The sequence below is a fragment of the Chionomys nivalis genome, chromosome 6, assembly GCF_950005125.1.
Source record: "Chionomys nivalis chromosome 6, mChiNiv1.1, whole genome shotgun sequence".
Classification (NCBI taxonomy): Eukaryota; Metazoa; Chordata; class Mammalia; order Rodentia; family Cricetidae; genus Chionomys; species Chionomys nivalis.
This window is the reverse complement of record NC_080091.1, coordinates 68,736,560-68,760,777: the sequence shown is the minus strand read 5'-3', so window position 1 is coordinate 68,760,777 and position 24,218 is coordinate 68,736,560. Positions and strand designations below refer to the sequence as shown.

The following is a 24,218-nucleotide window of genomic DNA, read 5'->3' as shown; positions in this document are numbered from 1 at the left end:
TTTTAGAGTCTTCCGGAACTGTGCCTCCAGCTGAAGACCAAGCATTCAAACTCATGAGCCCATGGAAGCGAGGGGAATTTCATATCCAAAACAAAACAGAGAAAATGACATACTATGGAATACCCGCTATAAAGAGAAATAACCTGCTCAGTTTTCAAACACTGAAACTGTAGAACTTTTGTATTTTTCAGCACCACGACACAGCGGGCAGCTCTGAGTGAGAACTCCTTCGCCAGCACCCACCTACCAACCTCTCCAGTTCTGGATGGCGGCACACTCTCAGCATCCCGGCTACTCCTCAGAGCCGCCATGGGTGCAGGAGTGCAAGCTGGTCCCCCCTCCCTCCGCATCACCCTTGTTGACAGACTGCTTCAGGGTCCAAGTACTGAGAATGCACCTGCTAATGTCAGCCAGCAGAACACAGGGTGGGAAGGGAGCTCTCCCTCTCTACTGCAGCAGAACACAGGGTGGGAAGGGAGATCTCCCTCTCTACTGCAGCAGAACACAGGGTGGGAAGGGAGATCTCACTCTCTACTGCAGCAGAACACAGGGTGGGAAGGGAGATCTCACTCTCTACTGAGGCAGAACACAGGGTGGGAAGAGAGATCTCACTCTCTACTGCAGCAGAACACAGGGTGGGAAGGGAGATCTCCCTCTCTACTGCATCAGAACACAGGGTGGGAAGGGAGATCTCCCACTCTACTGTTCCCAGGCTTCCCTGAGCTCACCACCAGGGCAGCGGGTATGGTTTCTGTGAACTAAGACTCTTGGAAGGAACCACACCTTCCACTGAACATTCTGCAGGAATGCTTAACTGATTAGAACATCAAGGCTGTGGGGAGGTTGGAATGTTGCAAGTCTGGATTATTTTATGACTAAAGACACTTTCTAGAAAGTTCCGACTACACTCACAGAACTGTTCTATGACAGAGCCTTGCTCCAAAATACAACAGACAATGCCATGACTATCTACTCTGGAACTTTATCAACAACACAAGCTCAATGTGCCCAACCCCTGCACACAGTAGGGCTAGTGAGAACACATCCTGGCCTGCTGTTAAGATGCCCTGAGTGTCCAAAAACACTGTGTCCCCTTATAGCTCAGTCAGCCCTGTAACCTCACAGCTACTGGGGCTGAAATTCCTGGGAACTGCATCCTACCCATGGGTTCTGCTTCTCCATCTAATTTAAGACTATGGTCCCCACCATGCCCTTTTATATGGAGACGCTCTCTCCATGCACGTCCCCTGCCTATTCCAGTGGTTTCTCCTAAAGCACACAGATTCAAACTATGACTCAGTCAAAAATAAGAAAGACTAGAGACCAGATTCAGGAGGCAGAGTCAGGCAGGTTTCTGTGAGTACAAGGGCATCCTGGTCCATATGGTGAGTGTTAAGCCAGCCAGATTTACATGAGGAGACATGAGGCCCTATCTTTAAAAAAAGAAAGTAAATAAACAAAAGAAAAAAATCTTCCACTGGAAATTTACAGACAATAATATCAAGGACATCTAGAATAAGCCAAGGGAACGCAAGTGCTACTTACTCGCAAAGAAGGATCCCATTTTCTAGCCCTGTCCGGAAGTCTTTATCACCAAAACTTCGGCCAGTGACTTGCTGGAAAAGAAGAAAAGGAAACAAAAGCATAAGTTTTTCTTTTATAACCAGGAAGTTCAATACTTAAAAAAAAAAAAAGAAAAAAAATCAAGAGCCCTAAAAAAACCATGACATTCCAAGAATGGGAAAATGTGGCTTTGCGTGGATCAAGTGAGGTAAACTTAGACAATGGCGTGTCTGTTCTTCCTGGTAATACTGCTATTTTGGGGGGTTCAACAACAGGAAGTCAAGGTCACAGTATCTCTCTTCCATGGTGGGTCTATGCTCTCTAAACATAAAAATAAACAACAACAACAGACAGAAAGAACAAAGACCCTATACACTAACATACTGGTGGTCCGCAGGGCCCTCACCTACGAGACTAATGCCATAACTAGAGATTAAAGCCAACGTGCAGAAATGACAGCACAGGACATTCATGGCGTCGCTGACTGTCAGCAATCATTTGCTAGGGCACAAGGTACTCAGTGTTTCATTTGTTCATTCTCCAAATGCCCGACCTGACATATACCAGGTAGACATGTCTGTAATAGGTCCTAAGAAAACCTCCAATACACAAAAATAGAAGTCATGTCTAATAAGCCATAAGAAGGAAGAAAATGGAGCCATAAAAATACTCAACAATAAAAAGGGGAAAGAGATAAGGAGGAAAAGAGGGAGGGAAAGGAATGGAAGAGGCAGACCAGACAGAACACACAGAAAGGATGGAGGCTCTGTACCAACCATGCCAATAGTGACAGTACGCGAGAATGGCCCCAGAGTCCCCCATTAAAGCACAGAGGCTGTTAGGCCAATTCAGAAGTTGAGTCAACCCTGAGCTACCCACAAATGCACTGTTTAAATTGGAAGATGCGCATAACCTGAGTCACAAGAAAGCTCGGCCAGTCTGCTAGCATCAGAGAAAGAAACCTCAGAACAGAGAGTAAAAGCATGGATAGAGAAAGCTCTTTCATCCTACGGGGTCAGTTAGTTCCCTGACAAAGACATCATAATCTTGAACATCAACGTATCTCACTATGTATTTTAAAAAAAACCTTTAAAATACACAAAGCAAAGCAGTTAGGATGACAAAGAGGGAGAGACCATAAGTAGAGTCGGAGATGTAAATATTTCTCTTTAATAAAATACACAAACAGAAAATTAATAATAACATAGAACACATGAATAACACTATGGACCCAACTGGTCTGTTATTTCTAGAATATTCCATCCTCCAACATTTACCAAGCCAGCCCAAATTCTAGGTCATACAACAATTCTCAATACACTTAAAAGCATTTATCTAAAGTGTGTGTTCTGACAAAAAAGAATTAAATTCTAACTTAACAGCAAAATATCTGTGGGATCTCCCCAAATATTCTTAAACTAGGGGTAGCATAACAAAAATTGGATAGAAATACTGAAGCATACCAGGAGACATAGACAGGCAAAAGAAAAAGAAGATAGACATTACCAGATTCAGAAATGACAAATGGTGTCACTGCAGAGCATAAAAATATTAAAAACACAACAAGGAACTATTATAAATAAATTTGTACAAATAAATTAAGCAATTTAGGTTGTGCTGATAAAATCCTTGATGCAAGCACAAGTCATGCAATAGGGAAAAAAACAGCCCTCCCATAAAGAAAACAGCAGGGCGGGAAAGCTCACTGCTAAGTGGTACTTAATAGTTACAGAAGAAACAATCCAATTCAGAACAAACTCGTCCAGACAGTTTAAACAAGTATCTTTCTGAGGTGTTCACGATGGCTCACATTTTGTATTGTGACTCTAAACACTTCTAATCAACTTCCCTTCATGAAGGTGCCAGTCATCAATATTAAGATTAACTGCCATTACCAAAGGTCCAGTTGTAGGGAATTAAGTGTCGTGGCTCAGACCCTCCCAACCTCTACCTGGATCCCAGCTGACTGAGGGGTCTTAGCAATTCTGCCAACTAGGCACTAGCCTGTCATCATTCCATGACCACTTTTCAAAGACACAAACTCAGGGTGGGAAGCTCAGCCAAGCTCTTAAGAGATCCTGAGTGTGGTGGCATACACCTTTAATCCTAGGACTTGGGAGGCAGAGGCAAGTGAATCTCTAGAGTTCAAGGTCAGTCTGGTTCTATAGAGTGAGTTCCAGGCTAGCTAGGACTATGTCTAAGACCTTGCATGTGTCTGTGTGTGTGTGTGTGTCTACTCGCACGCGCGTGTGTGCTTGAGGTAAGACCATAGGTTACAGGGCATCTGTGAAGAAAGCCCAGGCTCAGGAGGATTCGGGGTCCAGCAGGGAGGAGTACCAGGACAGTGAAGAACACTCTACCCAGTTCCTACCCCCACTCCTCCTCAGCCACCAAAACTCCATCCTCACAGCTGTCCAGCTCTAACTGACAAAGCCACACCAAACCCTTCCTTCCACATCCATCACACCCATTAACAACTCATTATTCTCCTTTGGAACTTAGACCCACCCATTCCTTTACTTCCTATTGGCTACTTTTCTCCAAATCACTGTTATCCTCCATCAGCCAGACTTGTCCAGCCTTTTGACACTGTAGTATGGTGCTGTCGACTATAAAGTTCACATTTAAGAACCTCACAATCAAGTTTATAAAAAGAAAGTCACAATATAACACCTCCGATTATATGGTGTGATTTTGTGCTGGGTCACTAATATAGCTATCCTAGGCCACGCATGGCCCCCAGGTCATGGATTAAACACACCTGATAGAGAGTTCAGAAGCTGGTCCAAGGGCTTCTACCTGGCCTCCCATCTAGTCTCGAGCAGGCAGCTCATAATCTCTAAGGTTTAGAGATCAAACCACTATACCTCTCATTGCTCCCACCAATGACTCTGAACCTCAGGCATCAGTGTAGAAGCCAAGCCCCCACAGTTCCCTAATGGTGTCTCTCTCTCTCTCTCTCACACACACACACACACACACACACACACACACCACGCATGTAGTGGGTGCAGATAACACATTAAAATGCTAGAATACATAGACAAAAACTACCAACCAGCACTATCTTATCAAGGGTGAGCCTCAACACATCTCTTCATTCAAGGGAATCCTCAGAAATTCTTAGGATGGCAGTAAACCATCCGCTATTCCCTGGCTATATCCTTCAGGAAGCCCTTGTATCAAATCCTCCCTGCTTTACGCTCAGGGTCAACCCACTTTAATTTCTGACCACAAAATTTGTTGGAGACCATGAGAGTAAACGTCACTGAATAACTCATTTATCAAAACCTGGTTTTCCAAGAAAAGAAAAGTTTTTTCTCTGCCTCCATATTTAAAGAAAAAAAAAAAAAGCAGAAGCCAAGGCCACTGCCATGTGTCTTCACACTGCTCAGTGCAAGCCAATTTTGGAGGAAGCTCATCTGTATCCGATTTCCTTTCCATGGAGCTCAAAGGTAATTCTGAATTTATCTAGGTCCCTGGCTCTGTTCTGAATCATTTGGATTCTGAAATATGGAGAAGCCAGACTCAAAAAGAAAACCACACAGCTCCATTTTTACGATGTGTTTATAATGTGACACGCTGTATATCATAGCCTACAGTCTGTTAATTGCTTTGCTACTATTGTTATTATATAATTGCAATGAACAGCCCAAGGCTGCCAAGAATTGGTCTTCCAGCCTGATCATTACCATGTATGCAAACAGTAGTTCAGAAACATTTTCATGAATTGTCTGTAGATTTCTGAAAGGAAACCACAAACAACTACAGATCTAAAGAGCATTTTCAATAAATGTTCACAATATTTAGTACAATGATAAGAGAGGATCTTTGACATGTTGTTTTTGGTTTGGGTTTTCTAAAAAAAATATATTTACTGCATGTGTATGAATGTTTTGCCTGCACATATGTACATGAGCCATGTGAGTGCCTAGTGCCTACCGAAGTCAGAAGAGGGTGTCGGATCCCCTAGAGCAGGACTTACAGAGGTTACATCACCATGTGAACCACCTTGTGGGTGCTAGGAGTTCATACAAGGTCCTCTGCAAGAGCAAAAACCAAGAACTTTTAACCATAAGCCATCTCTTCGCCCTCAATTTGTTCGTTTGTTTGTTTAGAGACATGATTTTGCCACATAGCTCTGGCTAGCCAGAAACTTTCTATGTAGCCTAGGCTGGCCTCAAACTTTAAAAGATGGTGCGGCTTCTGCCTTCCAGTGTTACAGGAGTGAGTCGTCACTCCAAGCCTTCTGATGAAGAGATTCTGTTTGTTGACAAAAGGCTGCTCCCTGAAGATGAAGTAGATTTCCACTTAACTTAAAGATTTTCCTTAAGTTGTGCAATAGCAGGTCCTTTTCAAGAGGCTATGATTTTCTCTCGCACCGTGTTAACGATAAAAGCCACGCTCGTTCATTCATGAAGAGGCTTCGCTGCAGCTCATTTTGCCCCCAGCTCTCCTGCTCCTCTCTGACTTAATCAACTGCAACATCTCTGCATACTTCGTGCTGAAATTGTAAGATAGAGCAGAGTAAAACTGCTCTTACTTTTCACTTTTCCCTTAAAAAATAAACCCCGCGAGATTGTTAGAAAGTCAAACCAAAGTTTGCAGGGTATGTTTTGTAAACAAAGATAAATCATATTGACTTAAGGAGGAATTAGCCACCAGTCAACCTATTATCTCCTGAACACCTGCTTCATGCTAGACCCTGCAGAAGGGGTGAGATCCCAGTGGCAGTCACAATCCGGGGGAGGGGGAACACAACAGCACAGTTGTTGCTGGGAAAGATACGATATGAGAACCAAGAGCAAAGAGGAAGGGACTGGCACCCTTTGCATGACCGAAGACCCTGAGTGGCAAGAGCCGATGCTCACTGAGCAGCTACCATTTGCCCCTCTCAGTCTTAATATGTGCTGTATAATATTTATTCCATCCCCATAGCATCTTCGCAATATCTGATAATCATGTACAATTTAAAGGCAAGAAAACTAACAAGGGGTTAACAGACTTGTCCAAGAGCACAAAACTCTCCAATCGCTGTATTTGATACTTTTTTCTTCCTTGCTATGACAAAACACATGATAAAAGGAACTTGAGGAAGGAAGGCTTTATTTTGGTTCATGGTTTAAGAGGATTAGAGTCCATCATGGCAGGGAAACACGGCAAAAGCACGAGGTGGCTGATCATATTGTACCCACAGCCAGGAAGCAGCAAATGTTGAACGGGTGCCCCCTTTTCCCTTTTTATTCCTTACAGGATCTCAGCCATGGGTGGATGCTACTCAGATTTACAGGAGAGTATGCCTTCTCTTTTCAGTTAAACCTCTCTAGAAATGTGCACACACAGACACACACATGCACATACACATACATACACACACCTCTTGAGTGATTCTAACTTCAGCCAGGTTGGTACTGAAGATTAGCCATTACAACAGCAGAGCTTGAATTTCGCCCACCCTTAAATATAATTCCATGTGGCATTTCAGCCAAATACTCCAGGAGAGCCAGGGACACTCTACCTAAGGACATCAGGGAAGAACTCCGAGAGACAGTAAAACTGCATTGAAGGAAGAGCCAGAATTCTCCAGAGGAGGGAGGTGTATCAGGACACTACAGTCACTCCGGAAGATCTATGTAAAAGTCTTTATCTGAGCAAAGACCTAAAGTTCTAAGGGCTGAGCCTAATGGACAGGGAAGAAGTTGGTGCGGGGGTCGGGTGAGGAACCAAAGTAAACACAGCCTTAATGGTGAGGCTACTGTGTCAAAAATACCACACAATGAGCACCAGGATTATGGTTTGTGTTTGAACCTATAACAAAAGAGTCATCTTCAAAAGGTCTTTGAAATATTTTTTCTCATTACTGTAATTTGCAATTCCTAAAGAGATTGTTCAATAATACATTTTGCTGTGGCTCTAATTGCATCCTCATGGATTCTTCCATCCCGGCTGGGGTGATAGACATCCCCTTGTGGAAGTTTCCTCTAAGACCACCATCCCAGCCCCTCTATCCCTCAGGAGATCATAGCTACCTTTATCTTTTATTGCCAGCCCCAAAGGTTCCATCAATGTTCAAGATCTTCTTCTTCCATTCTACATCTCAACCTTAAGCCTTCATCCACAGCCTCCTTCATTTTCCTGAGGTCACCATGTTGAATTCTCTCCTTTCCAGAAAGCCCCAATTCAACACTGCCCTGTCTGTCCTCCCTGGTCCAGATTCTATGTAACACTCACTTCCTAAGGTTAACCACTGCAAGCTATCTCCATTTAATTTGATGAAAATTCTTTAGAGTCAAGAATTATAATCGAGGCACCTTTAACTCTATCACTTTGGGCAAGTTCGTGAGCTTGTTCCAACACTCACTTTCCCCTCTGAAGACATGGTAAAAGTGCCTAGTCCATCGGTTTTCCTGAAGATGAATTAAAGCATGCAAAACCCTCAGCACCATGCCCGACCAGAGTAAGAACTCAATGCATCTCATCGCATGCGAGCCCAGGGTAAAACAACTGCAGTGTGCACCGACACATTGCTGCTATTGCTATTTACAGTCCGATGCAGTTATTTTCTTCCCTGATCTTAAGGGAGGTGGTACCCAATGGCTCTCTGCTGATGCACACATCTGGCCCTACTGCCTAACTTAAGAGATGTTCCACACCTATGATCTTAATGGATGGCTCAGCAGCAGGAGCCAGCAACTCCATCCTTCTGAGACTCATTGCCTTTCCTGGCTTCCCCACCACTTCATCCTCCTGGTTTTCTTTCTGCCTCATTAAATAAACACATCTTTCCACTGCACTAAGGATTTCTACCTCATTAGCTGAAGAGTACAGAACTGCCTTTCCCCTCCTTTCACGTCCCCTTTCTTCTCTTCCTATGCCCTCCCATCAAGTCCCCAGGTAATTCCAGCTAGTCTTATGTCTTTCATGTCTTATGTATGAGGGGAACTCATGCATTTTTACACATGTTTCTGGGCCCTTCAAGTCCCAAATCAAATGTTCAAGCTCTCATTAAGCATCTCCTCTTGGGTACCTAATATATATATATTTCACATTTGAGGCTATTACGAAATCTTGATGTTTGTCCCCCAGTCCAACTTGATCCATCTCTGGTCTTCGCATCAGGGAATGGCATCATTTCCTCCAATGACACAGAGATGAAGTCAAGCCACCAGGAAGAGCCAACCCGTCTTTCCAAGACAGATTCCAGGCCTGTCTTTTCTGTCTATACACAGTAACAGTGGGGCAAGCTGCCATCATTTTGTTAGCAATACAGCTGCAGTGTCCACCTATGGGGCTTCCGGAGACCTTTCTCAAGTCCCACCCATACCACCACCCCACACCAGATCAAAGCCTATTCCAGAAAAACACTCTTTACATGACAGGTGAGAAAAACAGCACCTTACAATCAAGAAACTCATTCAAGGTTCTGTGGACAAGTCAGAAGCTAAAGTGACAGGCCCCCCCCTTTCTTGGTGGCCCCAACAGAGTCTGTTCACAAGTCCCGACATTTCCCTGACCAGCTAGATTGCTACACTTTGCTCAATTATAATATTTCCTTATATCGATTCCGTTTGGCTTGGCGGAAAAACAGCCCAGAAGCCCAAGCCTGACTTTATTTAATCAGCATCACTAGACCACGATTCCCGCTAGCGCCAGCTCTGAGTGCTTAATACGGAGGATAATAAAATGCAATCTGCAAGATTCATTTATATTTTCATCATGTCATCGGAAAACCAGAAGGTGCTGTTTATAGCCACAGACTGACAGAGCCTACAAAAAGAAATCTAATTAAAAATACAGCTGACGCTTCAAAGAACTCTGGGAGTATGCAGTCCTCCGCTCTAACCATTGCACGGTCTGGACACAGAAAATGGGTCAATGCAGACACGTGCGCGTGGGTTCAGCCGACTGTATTTGCACATTCTCAAGCTGTCCTTCCCTTTAAGAAAGGGCTGACAGAAGCTGCAGAGAAAGACAGACAACACACACACACAGTGAGTTCCACCAAAACTGAACTCCTTAAGGACCAAGTAAAGAGGAAGACGAGTCCAGAAAGGAACTAGACCAGGAAGGTGCTGTGAACCAAGTATGTCGTCTCGTGTGAGCTCGTGGAGCCATGGTTATTTTTCCCTGGTACTGTGTTGTTCCTTTGATAAACATCGCAGTCTTAGGCTAAATTTGGCAAACCTATCACACAGTTCTCAGCACAGTGAAGCAGCCAGCCACTGAATCAGGCAGATCTGGGTGCAGAATCCAGGTTTGAGGCTCAGGAGCTGAGAGAGCAGGCTTCCTTCACTGGCATCTGGTACAATGAATGCACCAGGTGCTTATTGGAGCCTGTTACTCAGTTGTGGGGGTCAGAAATTAGGGTGGATACTGCCCGGATGGCATCTCATGTTTATGAAGTGGGTAAAATGCTGGTTCTCTCGCGGTTTTGTCTCTCAAGCTTCATATTTAAAAGGAAGGAAATCCACAGCTAGAGCGCCTAAGGTCAGCGGCTTCCATCTGTATTCAGAAAGGCAACTCTGCCGAGGTCAGGGTGCTGAGTGCTGAGCAGGAAATCAGGATAGGAAGCCAGTGAGAGAGTCCCCATGCATACTGACAGAACTAAAGGAGATCATAAAGGGACAGTCACACAAATCATTAAAAAAAATACACATTTTATAAGAAAATCGGACTTCTTAAAAAAATTTATGAAAAGCCTTGCCATCAAGGAAAAAGGAAAGGTTGTTATTCATAAATACGAGACCTAAAAGCATCATAACAAAATGCAATGTGTATCTCCTTGCAAGATAATGGCTGGAAAAAAAACCCATGGGTGACAGCTGGGAACCACTGGGGAATTCTGAATGTATACTGGCCGCCCAGGGATGCCAGTCATCACTGTCCACTCTGGAAGTGATAGTGGCTACCTGGCTGATACTCTTCTTTAGGCATGTGCTCAAATATTTAGAGAATAAAGGTAGCTGATACCTGTCATTTCTTTTGAACCCACTGAAAAACGCTGAGTGTCTTATGCATGTGTCTGAACTACACGCAGAAAATGCCAGCTGCCCCTGCAATCTGAATGTTGGCACATGGGGTTCTTGGAGCCTACCCTCCACAATGCTTTCCCCCTTTCCTCCCTTCCTCCCTCCCTCACACTCTTCCTTTCTTTCTCTTTCTCCTTTCCTCTCCCTTTCTCTCTCCTCTCTCCCTCCCCCTCCCTTTCTTTCTCTTTCTTCCTCCACTCCCTTCCATATGTTTTAAAACGTTGACTAATAAATGTCATTTGGGTTCTAGTGTTGAGAAGAACGTTAGCAGTCCAAACCAAGTGGTCATTCAGCAACCCATCGGGAGCCTTCTCAGTCATCTCCAGGGGTGGTTTTCATGTTTAAGGACAGTCATTTTCCAGCTTGCTATCAGTCACCATATTATGTCCACTCACTCCCTTGCTCACGACACAGAACTTGCCATGATGTTAGCAGTGACGATGGAGAGGAAGAAGGGGTCAGCCCTTGGCTTCCTGCTATTGGGCAAAGAACTAGAACTCGAGCCCCTGCCAAGTACACACAGTCCTGTAGCCATTGTAGAGCTGTCCAAAGAACTGATCAATTTCACTATTTGATATTCTAATAATGGAATAATTTTTAGCTAAGAATCCAAAGTAACCACAAAGCTGGTGAACATTGCCAGTACTCGGCACAGAAAACGGCATCAAAGTCAAAGCAGAGAACTGCTAGAATTCACCCAAACAACTTATTAGATTACCAAATGAAAATAAAACACGTGAATTACTCAGAATAAAAGCAGAGTAAGGTAAGTAGCCTTTTTTATTCCAGGACCGGCTAGAGGAACATGACGCCAAAGGACAGCTCAGGAGCGACCAGCTGAAGAGGAGGGAGGCTGGGGAGAGAGTGTGGCGGATAAAGTACAGCCAACACAAGGGACCAGCTTTGATTCCCCGCATTCATGTAAAATGCCAGGCATGGGGGTAATTTCAGTGCTGAAAAAACAAGACAACTGGCTCCCTGGAGCTGACTGCCAGCCAGCCTAACACAGTACACACATATACACACACATATACACATCACACAATATAAACATCACACGCACACACAATGAGAAGACCAATTTTGAGACTATAGGGAAGGATGGCAGAAGATACTTTATGGGTACAAGGATTCTATTTTTTTATTTGGGGTAGTCATCACAAGGCTGTTCACACTAAATCATTAACTAGGCTGTGTATCTGTTCTCATGATTTTTCTATATTTGTGCATTAGTTTATGTGACAATAATGAAATTCATGAGGCAGAACACCTTGTGAGGAAAAGAGATTTATTTTGTCTCATGGCCCTAAGGGGCTGAATCTGCTATTGGCCTTCCTGCTGGGAGAGCCCCAAGGTGACACAGGGTGACGAGCCATACTGCACCATGGCACCAGCTGCTGACTCAGTGGCCGCGATGCACCTATGTGTATGCACAATGTATTTTAAAATGAACAGCGGGATACTGGGCAAAGAAACAGAAGTACTATTTAGTTTGTGGAATCATACTGTTTGGGGTGACCTGGAATGTGACTGACTCCGGGTGGGCTGGTGTGATCACAGAGACTCTTAATCTCATATTCTATTACTTTCTCTTTTGTTTGAATCACACGATGGCATATTATACCTAGTCAGTATTCGGGAAGAAAGGTCCAAAGTCAAGGAAATGGGGCTCTCTATCCGTAGTTCCATTGGGCTTCTGGTAAACTCTTCATTTCTCTAAGATTCCCCTGTACATGTCACAGACTTTCATGAGCCCACTACCACCCCAGCCTCTCGCCTTTGAAATGACAGTGATGGCAATGGTATCTTCCACTAACTCACCAGTTCCTTAGCACCGTGCATTGTGGTCACAACCACGCTGGCTGGTTATACAGATGAGACCCTGGACAAGGGCGGCCAGCGGAGGATGTTCATTAGCTTCAGTCACCTTTGCCTAACCATGCAACCTCTCCTGAAACTCCTGTTTCCCTAACACTTACTAAACCGCTGCAAGGACCCATAGGGTCTGTTCATGGCGAGAGATCTTTCTTCAGCTATTCACAAAGTACTCAATGGGTCGTTGAGAGGTCCCAGGCAAGTGTTATCATTATCCCTGCTGCAGGCTGAAGAGACTGAACTATAGACCATTAAATAATTTTCCCAGTTTCCTAGGGCTAGCAGGAGGAAGAGGATAACAGGCAGGGCGGTCTGACTCCTGACCCACGCTCCTGGCCATTAGGCTATGCCAATGAGCTGTAAATGAAAACCTGACTCTCTATTGCCTATGTTAACTTCCCACACACACTGCCTTTTCCTCAAAGTGGGGAGTAAGAAAATAAATCCCTACATTCAGAAAAATACTAAAATATGCAGGTATTTAGCACTAATTTCCTCAGTATCATGGAGTGATGAAATAACAGAAGGCTTTGAGGTGTTGCTAGACTTTTATCTCTGCCTTTAAAAAAATCATAACAGGAATCCAATAATCCATCTTGAATAAAGCTATACACAACTTGATCCATGTGTAATGAAATAGCCATTAATGGAGAGCACAGAGGAAGAGAAGGAAGGTGGGCAAGCTGCTTCATTTAATGTTTACAAAACAGGGTATCTCTCTACTCACCTTTCCAATAGTTTTATGGTTGTTGTTGCTGTTGTTTTTCAAGACAAGGTTTCTCTGTGTAGCCCTGGCTGTCCTGGAATTCTCTCTATTCCAGGCTGGCCTGCCTCTGCCTCCCAAGGGCTGGGAATAAAAGTATATTCCACCACCCAGCACTTCACTGGTTCTTTAAGCCTGCAAATAATGTATTATGGCAGGAAATCTATTCTCCTGGCTGCTTTGTGATAAAAAAAAAAAATAACAGATGGTAATCCAAACCCACTGAACCACCATCCATCACCAAGTCTCCCTGAGCCACCTCAGTAAAAGAGCACCCAAGCCAAGTGAATATAGATCCATCACGGAATCGGCTCCCCTTAACTCCATGACCAAATAATGCCCATGCCAAGGAGGCTCATTTCCAGTCACAAAGAACTATTTGGCCACAAGGTAGTATTATGTCACACCAGTGAAATTAAAGAGGGCATAAGCAGTCCATGTTTAAAGAACCTAATTGATGAGGTCTTTGTCTAACTGACAAATAAATACTAGGACCCTGTGCTCACACACCTGCTGTAGGATAATACTCTTGTACACTGTAAAAATTTGTCATTCATATTACTTTAATAGAATGCTGATTGATCAGTAGCCAGGCAGGAAGTATAGGCAGGGAAACCAGACTAGGAAAATTCTGGGAAGAGAAAAGGCAGGGAGACACAGAGGAAGCAAGATGAGAGTGCCTCGCCGATAAATGGTACCAAGCTAGTGGCTAAACATGGAAGCGAATTATGGGTTAATTTGAGTTGTAAGAGATAGTTAATAATGAGCCTGAGCTAAAAGGTCAAACAGTTTATAATTAATATAAGCCTCTATGTGTTTCTTTAGGACTGAACAGCTGTGGGACTGGGCAGGACAGAAGTCTCCATCTATACACACCAAGGTACATTTCACTAGATGGTAAAATTTTGCCCAAGGATTAAAGGGTAAAAGGTCTGAAAGGCCTTTTAGTTACAGTTATAAAGGGACCCAAGGGATACCTGATTGTATAGTTGGGCATCCATCATCTGAAATGACTCCAAATCCCAAACTTTTGTTGTTCCCAAAGGCAAATGAGAAAGTTTCCCATTTGTTCTCATGGGATGGGTCATAGTCAAAACGTCAGCACACTAAAAATGCTGAATAAAATTACCTTAAAGCTATGTGTAGGTAGGCATGAGACATATATGACTTTCATGCTTAGACTTGAGTATCACACCCAAGATATCCCACGGGTATATGAAGATATTCCAAATCTGAAAAAAAAAAATTGGAAGCACTTCTATCCCAAGCATTTCAGACATGGATGTACAACTCAAATCAAGCCAGCATGAGAGTTAGCCTTGGCCCCATGGTGTTCCACTGAACACCAGCTTCCACAGAGGCTGGAGGACTCTGCAGAGCAGAGCAGTTGTCAACACCCATGAAATAAACATTTCCACCATGGCTCAATTTAACCTCGGCATGATGGCAATGAGTTCAAAGGAGGAAAAATCTGGGCACAATTCTCTCCCCAGCCCCATGAGCTGAGACCAAAATCACACAATAAACCCACCACCTGTGTTCTCTACATTGCGGGACAAGGCGCTAACTTGTAAGTAACGTTCTGTCTCATAATTTCTGAAAAGCCATGACACTAAAGAAATTTACCCAGATAATGACTAAAAACAAAGCCCAGAACTATATAAACATCTAGACGCTTCTAAGTTTAAAATCACATTTCTTCTGTCTCCAATACAGAAGAAACTTACAACAAAGCAAATAATTCTAGGGTGCACTGACATGGGTTTGAACTGAGGAATTTGCAGGCAGTTAACCAGGTTGTTTAAAAAAAAAACAAATGAACATTTGGGGAAAAGGGGGGGGGCAAACATATTCTACTTCCAAGATAAAGGAGTATAGTATCTAAACTATATGTTCTTTATTACACTGCTAGGCAGGCAAGGAGGACCAGTAAGGCCAGCCACGTGCTGTTGGATGACAGAGTGGTAAACTGTTGCTCTCTGTCTCTGGTTATGCTGTGGTACACAAGGACAAGCCTAAAGCAAGCAAATAAACAGACCCAATACCTGAATGGATACGGGGCTCACAGAACACCCCGTCCACCCCCACCACTGCACTAGCAGCAGGCCCTTGGTGATCCACACTCAGGGACATTCACGGAGCTCTCCTCTTGCAGACTACGGGGACAGGGGTGAAAGTGCAAAGGGAATACTGCTCTTCCCATCATGGCTTTAGAGAGATTAAATTCTTTTTTCATAGTGATTGGCCTTCACACTGATTCTCTGCCTGCTTAGGAGAAAAACTGCTTACAGAGGCATTTCCCAATGCCTGTTTTACGGGATCCCTGGCTCCAAGGGACAGAGATTTGATGTGGAAAAAAAAGGATCCATGGCCAAATAAGTTTGGGGAATGTTGTTTAATTTCTCAACTCAGTGCTGACAACATGTTCATGAGATCTCCCAATAGTGCTGACAACATGTTCATGAGATCTCCCAATAGCATGAAAAGCAGTGTTTCTCAGTGTGTGGACCCCAGACCCCCAAGCCAGTCCTGGAATAGCTGGGGCCAGCGCTCCACAGATCTGCTCAGGGACCTCTGGATTCCTGCACAGCTAATGAACTCAAAGAGGCCTCCACAAGTGCTGTGGGACCGCTATTGTTTTGGGCACATATGCCATCTGTGTTAAAGGCAAACATGCCATTGCTGAGTTTGAATGCCCCCTCCAAAGGTCATGCTGACACTGAACCACTATTCTGAGAATATTTGGGACTGGGATGTGCAGGAAGTAAACAGACCTAGAAGTGTCTCCTGTCATGAGTGTTAGTTTCCTAACCGTGGGCTTCTTAGGAGCCCTGCGCGTGCTCTCATCTGCTCTTTCCATGTCTGCATGCTCAATTGCCTGTATGTAGTGTAATGATACAGCAAGGAGGCCCACCAGACACGAGGACCATGCACCTGGACCACCAAGGCTCTAGAACAGTGAGAAGTCAATTTCTGTTCTTCATATTTTCCCCAGTTCATGGTATTTCCCAGTCTAGGCATTCTGTTATTAAAGCAGAAACCAGACTAGGGTAGTCACCAACGTTTAAAAACCAAAGAGCTGATACTGAAAACAAAGGTTTTGAAAAGTAGACTCAACTTCAAGTGCCCACAGCTCTGCCTGCCCTGAGCAAACAATCTCAAGGCATACGGGACTTTTGAAAACTACACTGTGGGTACTGCGATAGCGCAATGGATTGAGGCACTCGCCAACACACCTTATAATCTGAGTCCAATCCCTGGGACCCACATGGTGAAAGGAAAAGAACTGTCTTCCTGCCAAGTTATCCTTTGACTGCCACACATGCTGTGGCACAATAAAAAAACACGCTTGAAACACATACATCCCAGCTGCGCCACGATGGCACACACCTTTAACCCCAGCACTCGCAAGACAGAGGCAGGCAAACCTCTGAGTTTGGGGCCAGCCTGGTCTACAGAGTGAGTTCCAGGACAGCCAGGACTACACAGAGGAAACCCTGTCTTGAATCACCCCCACAAAAGCAAACATCTCATTCAAGATACCAGTTTATAGTAAAGTTAAAGAAAGAAAACATGGAGTGGGGGGAGGGGGGAGTTGGAGGGGGGGGAGGGGAGGGGGGAGGGGGCAATGTGTGGGAGGAGGCAGAAATTTTAATTAAAAAAGAATAAAATAAATTTAAAAAAAAAAGAAAAGAAAAAAAGAAAGAAAACAATGAGATGTCCAAAGGCGTCCAACAGGCAAGTGAGAGCGAGACACTAGAAAGAAGTAGCACGAGGATTTGTGACAGGTGAGGCAGGAAGGGAACACACAAGCCAAGGAACACTCCCAAGATGAAAGCACATGGCTGAATCCATGTCATAAAACTCAGACCACAGGTTGCCTAACAATGCATGTGCATGTGCGCGCGCGCACACACACACACACACAATTTGATTTTTCATTTGAAACATAATTTTTAAACACAGCCCTCAGAGCACTGACATTAGACACAGGTAGATGAAGTCAATCTCTCTGGTAAATATCAAGGAGGATAAACACAAGGTGTTTCTTAGGTATTTGACTAATTCTCTAAATGATGTCCCTCAAAAGCCAGGTGCAAAAGTCACCAGAGCAGTATCCTTACCAGCGTACGGATCTGGGGTAGCAGAGCCTCCCAGACACAGCAATCCAATTCAAAACTAATTCTGGAACTCTGGCAATCCTATTACTACAAGGCAGAAATAGACTTTCAAGTGCTTGCTTTGAAATATCAAGCATTGTTCTACCCAGCGTTTTCCACCATCCTAGAACATCTATTAAAAAACCAGTGCGGGTGAGTCAGCTTCTACAAGAAAGCTGCGCCGTGGATGCAGGAGAGCCTCACCTCCCCTCGATGGGGGTTAAGCATGGCGACAACGGTGAACAGGGCGGGTAGGCACTTGTGGATGATACACAAGGGTTTATTAAGGAAGAAGTGGCCTGGGGAGAAGACTCGGGGATTAAAGCGCTAGCTGCTTCAGCATAAGGACCTGAGTTAGCATCCTCGGCATCCACCTAAAAGCTGGGTATGGTGGTGTGCACCTATAACTATGCACGGTGGCAGAAACACACAGAGCCCTAGAGCTCACAGCCCGGCCAGTCTAACAGGAGCAAGTGCTTCCCTGGCAAGCATTAAGTGCTGGGTTCTATCTCCAGCACTGCAACTAAATAAATAGTATATAAATAAAATCATATGTAATTACATGCAACTATCAGTATTTCATAAAATGTAAATAAAATTCTATATTTATGTGCATAAACTGAGTACTGGTTTGGTTATTTCTGTTAGAAGGGTTGTCTAGCATATACAAGGACTGAGGTTTGAGTTTCCCCAAAAGTACTGAAGATGGAGTTAACACATGATAGAGAAAAATGCACTCATTCATAGGATTTAAGATCTCTTGCTGTTGCACAATTTCTGTTGTTTCCCACATGATGCCTACTTCATTCATCTTAGCAACCTAACCTCTGAATTTAATTCTTTTCTGCCTATATGTCAACAGGTTGCTTTGGAAAGCCTGGCACCCTCGGACAAACACAACTTGAGTGCTGGAGCCCCTGTGTCTTCACGGGCCTCCGCACCTCCTTTGCAACTGGAAGTTTGAATCACCTCTCTTCCTGAAGGGGGCCTTCCAACCCCTCCCCCTGCAGCTCTGCTCCCTTGGTCTCCCCTACTCTTCTGTGCTGTTGGCCGCACCAGGGGATCATGCTCGTACTCGTTTGCAAAGCAACCTTGATTCGGATGTTTTCCTAACATTTCCCACTGCCTACAGCCCAACTTTTAGATGGCCTCGCCAGTTGAGGAATCTGCTGTGTGAGCTTACAGCTTTCATGAATCCGCCACACAGATGTGCGCCTCTGCATCCACTCGTGCCATCCGTCTTTGCTCTTTATTCATCTCCAACTCCATATTCAAGTCTCAAGATACAAGTCGTACATTATTTTCCTACGGCACATGTCCCCCAGCCTCCCCGCCTCTTGGCAGACCAAATCAACTGTCCTTCCCTGAGGTTCCTTCTCTCACACATGCAATAAGGTGGTTCTTAAAATCGGGAGATTTAGGCTTGATTGCTACCGTTAAAGTCTGGGAGACTCTTCAAAGGATTCTGGCTTGGAAGCTTGAGCACAACGCAGTGTCGAGAAGCAGAGCTTTGGGGAAGTGATTGGATCTTGAGGACTCAGACCTAATCAATGTATTAATCCTCTGAAGGATTCATAAACTTACGGCATTGTTGGTGAAGCTAGAAGATGAAGCCCAGTTGCAGGAGCGGAGCCACTTGGGGCGTGCTGCTGAAGGAATGTCTTGTCCCGGCGTCTTTCCTCACTTCCTCTACTTCCGAGCTACAACAGTCAGTGCAAATGGATGGAAATAGAAAACACTATCCTGAGTGAGGTATCCCAGACCCAAAAAGAGGAACATGGGATGTACTCACTCATAATCGGTTTCTAGCCATAAATAAAAGACATTAAGCATATAATTTGTGATCCTAGAGAAGTTAAATAAGAAAGTGAACCCAAAGAAAATCATATAGTCATCCGCATGGAGAGGGGAAGTAGACAAGATTGCAGGGCAAAAACTGGGAACTTGCGGGTGAGATGGCATGGGGCAAAGGGGAAATAGGATGAGAAACATGAGAAGGGGAGGATGGGAGGAGCTCGGGGGACTGGGATGGTTGGGATATAGGAAGGGAGGATACGGGAGCAGCGAAGTATATATCCTATCTAAGGGAGCCATCTTAGGGTTGGCAAGAGACTTGACTCTTGAGGGGTTCGCAGGTGTCCAGGAATATGTTCCCAGCTGGTACCTTGGGCAACTAAGGAGAGGGAACCTGAAATGACCCTATCCTATACTGATGAATATCTTGCATATCACCTTAGAACCTTCATCTGGCGATGGATCGAGGTAGAGACAGAGTCTCAATTTGGAGCAACGGTCTGAGCTCTTAAGGTCCAAATGAGGAGCAGAAGGAGGGAGAAGATGAGCAAGGAAATCAGGACCACGAGGGATGCACCCACCCACTGTGACAGTGGAACTGATCTATTGGGAGCCCACCAAGGCCAGCTGGTCTGGGACTGAATAAGCATGGGTTGATTCTGGACTCTCTGAGCATGGCGGACAATGAAGGCAGATGAGAAGCCAAGGACAATGGCACTAGGCTTCGATCCTAATACATGAACTGGCTTTGTGGGAGCTTAGCCTGTTTAGACGCTCACCTTCCTGGACGTAGATAGAAGACCTTCGTCTTCCCGCAGGGCAGAGAATTTGGACTGCTCTTCAGTATCGAGAGGGAGGGGGAATGGTGTGGGGGGAGGAGAAGAGGAGTGGGGATAGGGGGAGGGGAGTGGGGGGAGGGGGCAATATTTGGGAGGAGGGGAGGGAGATGGGAAACGGGGAGCAGGTGGAAATTTTAATTAAAAAAGAATAAAAAATAAATAAAAAGGAAAAAAAAAAACCAAACCATCACTTCAGCCCTAGAATATCATTTCTTAAAAAACAGAGAGAGCAGAATATAAGCATGTTATAAAATATTTAAAGATGTGTCTTTGCGTATGGCATCTTCTGATTGGTTGAATAAAGAGCTAAATGGCCAATACTTAGGCATGAGAAACTAGGCAGGACTTCAGGAGATTCGGTGGGGGGAGAAACTGGGAAGAAGAATCTACACACAAGGATTTTGCCAGTAGACTCAGCGCAAATTGGACATGCCGTACTAAGAAGAGGTAACCAAGCCACATAGCAGAAAGTAGATTTAAAATATATGGGTTAAATAAGTTATATGAGGCAGTTGGAAAAAGGCCTAAATTGTCCTAAAAGGACAAGCTTTTATAATTAATAAGCATCCGGGTCATTACTTGTGGACTGGAGGTCTGAGGATAGTCCAACAAGAAAGCTTGATACATAAGGGTACACAGGATGAGGGCGAGGGCGAGGGAAGACAGATCACAGACTACTCTGAGAAGCCATCAGTTGAGAGTGAGAAATGGAGAATCAAGTTAGACGCTCAGGGGAAGAAGAGGGAGCAAGGGGTGGTGAGCTGATGCGGGCAGGAGACATGAATGGGCTGCCCACAGGATGGGCCATTCTTCCTTCCACCTTCCAGCTCCTTTTCAAGAACCTCCACAGCTGTGTGGCTGTTGTCCACCAGCACAAAAATCCTGGAATTGTGCTTTAAAGAGAAGACGAGCTACACATTTTACAAAAGTAGTAATTACACAATCCTGAAAAGGGCTGTTGAAACTAAAGAAATGTGTCCCCAGTCAGGCCCCGGGTACTGTGGAGAGCGCCTATGGCTGCAAGCATGGCTGGCAGCCTACACTCAGAGTCACTTTCATCTCTCATTTTGACAAGGACATGGGTGCACTGATGGATGGGACATTCCAGAGAAAGAACAACACTTCAAAGGCTTTGGAAATCCGCTACGGGATCAAGGAGGGAGGCGGATAACAGAGTGACAGACACAGATTGAGAGTGCAATTATGTATTCTGGAGGGATGCAAGAGCCCACTTTTCCATGAAGAAGGAGCACCATAGAAAAGAGCTGGTCATTCAAATGTATGGTTTTGTTTCCATTGTGAGGTGGTGGCTTAAAAATATTAGTGTCCAGGTTCCAATAAATACAACTTCCTGACTTTCCACCTAGTAAAACAGTTATCTTCAACCTCTATGGATGGAGTGGATGACCCTTATGTTTCCAAGTTCATTGGTACCCAGACTCATGGTGCAGACTATTCTGTTTCCTGGTACTGACAAAAGTTAGATAATAATTTTGATCACTGACCTCCCACAAACAGCATGTCTTATATGAGAACATTAAGGACCAGCTCTAGATCTGACTTCCCTTAGACAGGATAAGATGTGTATAACATTAAAAGGTAATGGGCTCAAAGAGACCTTTATACACTCATACTCATGACTGTATGTTCACAAGAGCCAAAGGATGGAAGGTGGACAGTATAATTTTCACACTCTGAAAATACGTATTGAGCAATATAAAGGATGACACAGGCACTCTACAAAGAACAACAAAGGCATCTGAAATTAGAAGACTAAGGAAATGGCTCCGTCGGGGGAGTGTGGGCTGCACAAGCATAAGGACTTAGGAGATCCCCAGGATCCATACAAAAATGGTTATAGGGTCGTGTATCTGTAACCCTCCCTCACCCCATGCTGGTGGGTGAACAGGGGTGACTCCCTGGGGCTCAATGACCTCTCAGTCTAGTTGAAATCTTAAGCTCCGGATTCTGTCTCAAATAATAATAATAATAATAATGCAAAGAGCAACAGACAAAGACATTGCAACATCAGCATCACATTCACGTTTACAGGCAAGCACACCCCAACACATGTGCACACAACACAGAGAACCCCAAAGAAAAAGGGAATGCAAATAATGACGGGGAAATGCAACTAGGAGGATTGCTGGCTCTGCAGTTGCTGACCAGGAGTGTAGTCGTCCACAGAAAGGGTCTGCGAGCTTGAGAATTTAAATGCACTAAAAGCCAGACATGGATCTTAGAAGGGACAAGAAGAGAGGCACTACCACTACAAATTTCAAACTCCTGCGAGGTGGTAGAGACGTCCTGGTCTTCCACTGTGCCCCAGGAAGTATATCGATACTCCAGGGCACTCACTAATTCAATAAATATTTATTCGGACTTACCACAAAAGGAGACTGCGTTCAACACAAGAAACATGGCAGGGAGACACAGGGCAAGAAGAGAGTAGGTTAGTACACAGCTATAACACAGTGACTGCTGTGAGTTCCAGGGAGGAAGCTGACCTGTGTGTGGTGGACACAGAATAAGGAGACTTGATCCACGCCAGGGCCGAAATCTGAATTAGGAGGGAAGGAAAGGGAGGTCCTCGATGGAAGGCCAGGGGAGGAAATGTCTGAGGTGAGTGAGTGGGGAGGAAGGAGGGAGGCGTTCAGAAAGCAAGAAGAGCTCAACCTCATGCCTGGAGGAGATGGGCAAAAGCATAGCCAACTTCTGAAAAGAATGGGATTGCCTCGGCAGTGCTGGGCAGGAGGGAACAGCATCTAATACTTGCTTCCGGAAGAAGACATAGCAAAGAAAAGGGTGAGGGTGGTGTGTGCAAGTGGTCTTGGGTAGTGAAGTCAGTGCACACTTCCGGGGAGACACCTGCTATACACAAGGCCATGGTCAGCAGCAGGTGTCTTTCAACTGAACTTGCAAATGCCCTTGTTCTGGATTCTAGCCACTGATCACAGAAGGATGGCAGAAGGAAAAGCCATCAAACTGCTCTCACTTTCTCATATTGAACCCTAAACACAGACTATGGCTGATCTAGTGTGCCATAAAAAATGGCGTTTTGGGGATCACAACCGTGACTGGATCTTACACAGTTGACACTTAGATACCCTGTTCAGATCCTCAAGCACTCAATAGAGTTTGGGGGGAAAGAACGTCTTAGTGATGGGGGTAGGGAGGAGACTACCTGAGCGCCTCTGAGTTCATTCTCCTCGTATATAACTCTCTTTGGGACCTCTGGGAGGTAAGAAGTGTTGAAGCGGAGATGGCATGGCTCAGTTTCAGATGATTCAAGATCCTGGACCCTACCCAGGACCCCCATCCCAAGGCCATTAAGACTGGTGCCATGCGGAGACCCAAAGCTGACTTTCCCATAATAGGGGTACCCATGAGAGACGGATGCCTGCTATTAAACTTGGGCTCACCGATGTCATGAAAGATGGAATTTCAATATAAACTCCAGAAAAAAGTAAAAGGTCTATTTTAAATTTCCGGACAATTACAAGTGAGGCAAAAGCCTGCCTTTTGCCAGCTGTTTCAGCTTTGGGGGGAGAAGAAAGCCAAACAGACGTCTTTCTTTCATGTTCCATCTCCAAACCACATGCCAGCAAACACTGGTATTTACTCCAGTGTTAATAAAAGTAAATTACTTTGTGGTTTGGGGTCATTGGTATAAAACTTGTGGTCTTCTTGGTTTATGTTAAGCACAAAAGTTCAAAACTTCAAGATGCATCCAACACCAGCTGATGGCTTACGTATGTTTCCCTGTGAGATTCAAAGCGTCTTTTCAGCTCACATTTGAATTACTTCTGCTTTGCCAAGCCAAATGTCTCCTGACTCCTGGGAGGCTCTTTCTCTCTTTTCTTCCATCATTTGACCTTCGTGGGGGCAAAACATTTGTTTTTTCTTCTTGAGACATACCCGTACTGCCAGCTACTCGAGGAGAGAAGTCATACTGGAAAGTTCAGGGAAGCTTTCTCCTCAGCCTATCGGTCACCAACAGAGGTTTTCTAGAGAGAGAGAATCTAACTAATCCTTCCTTACAGTTCCTTTTTATGTCCTAAAGCATACAAGTCAACTGGGACCAACACAAAACAACTTGGAAAGAACATTCTAGAACCCAATGTGCAGATGTCAAACATACAGCCAGCCCCTTCCCAAGCCCACCAAGCCCCCACACCAGATGTTGGGGCCGCTC

At 44.6% G+C, this 24,218-nt stretch overlaps 1 protein-coding gene across 9 annotated transcripts in view; it reads right to left on the bottom strand.

The window, feature by feature from the left end:
• Positions 1-24,218, bottom strand: part of Limch1 (LIM and calponin homology domains 1) — a 306,925-nt gene that overhangs the window by 187,436 nt on the left and 95,271 nt on the right. For all 9 annotated transcript variants that reach the window (XM_057772413.1, XM_057772410.1, XM_057772416.1 and 6 more), the window contains exon 2: positions 1,546-1,616. In XM_057772413.1, coding sequence (XP_057628396.1) covers positions 1,546-1,616 — 71 coding nt within the window. The remainder of the gene's footprint in view (positions 1-1,545; positions 1,617-24,218) is intronic.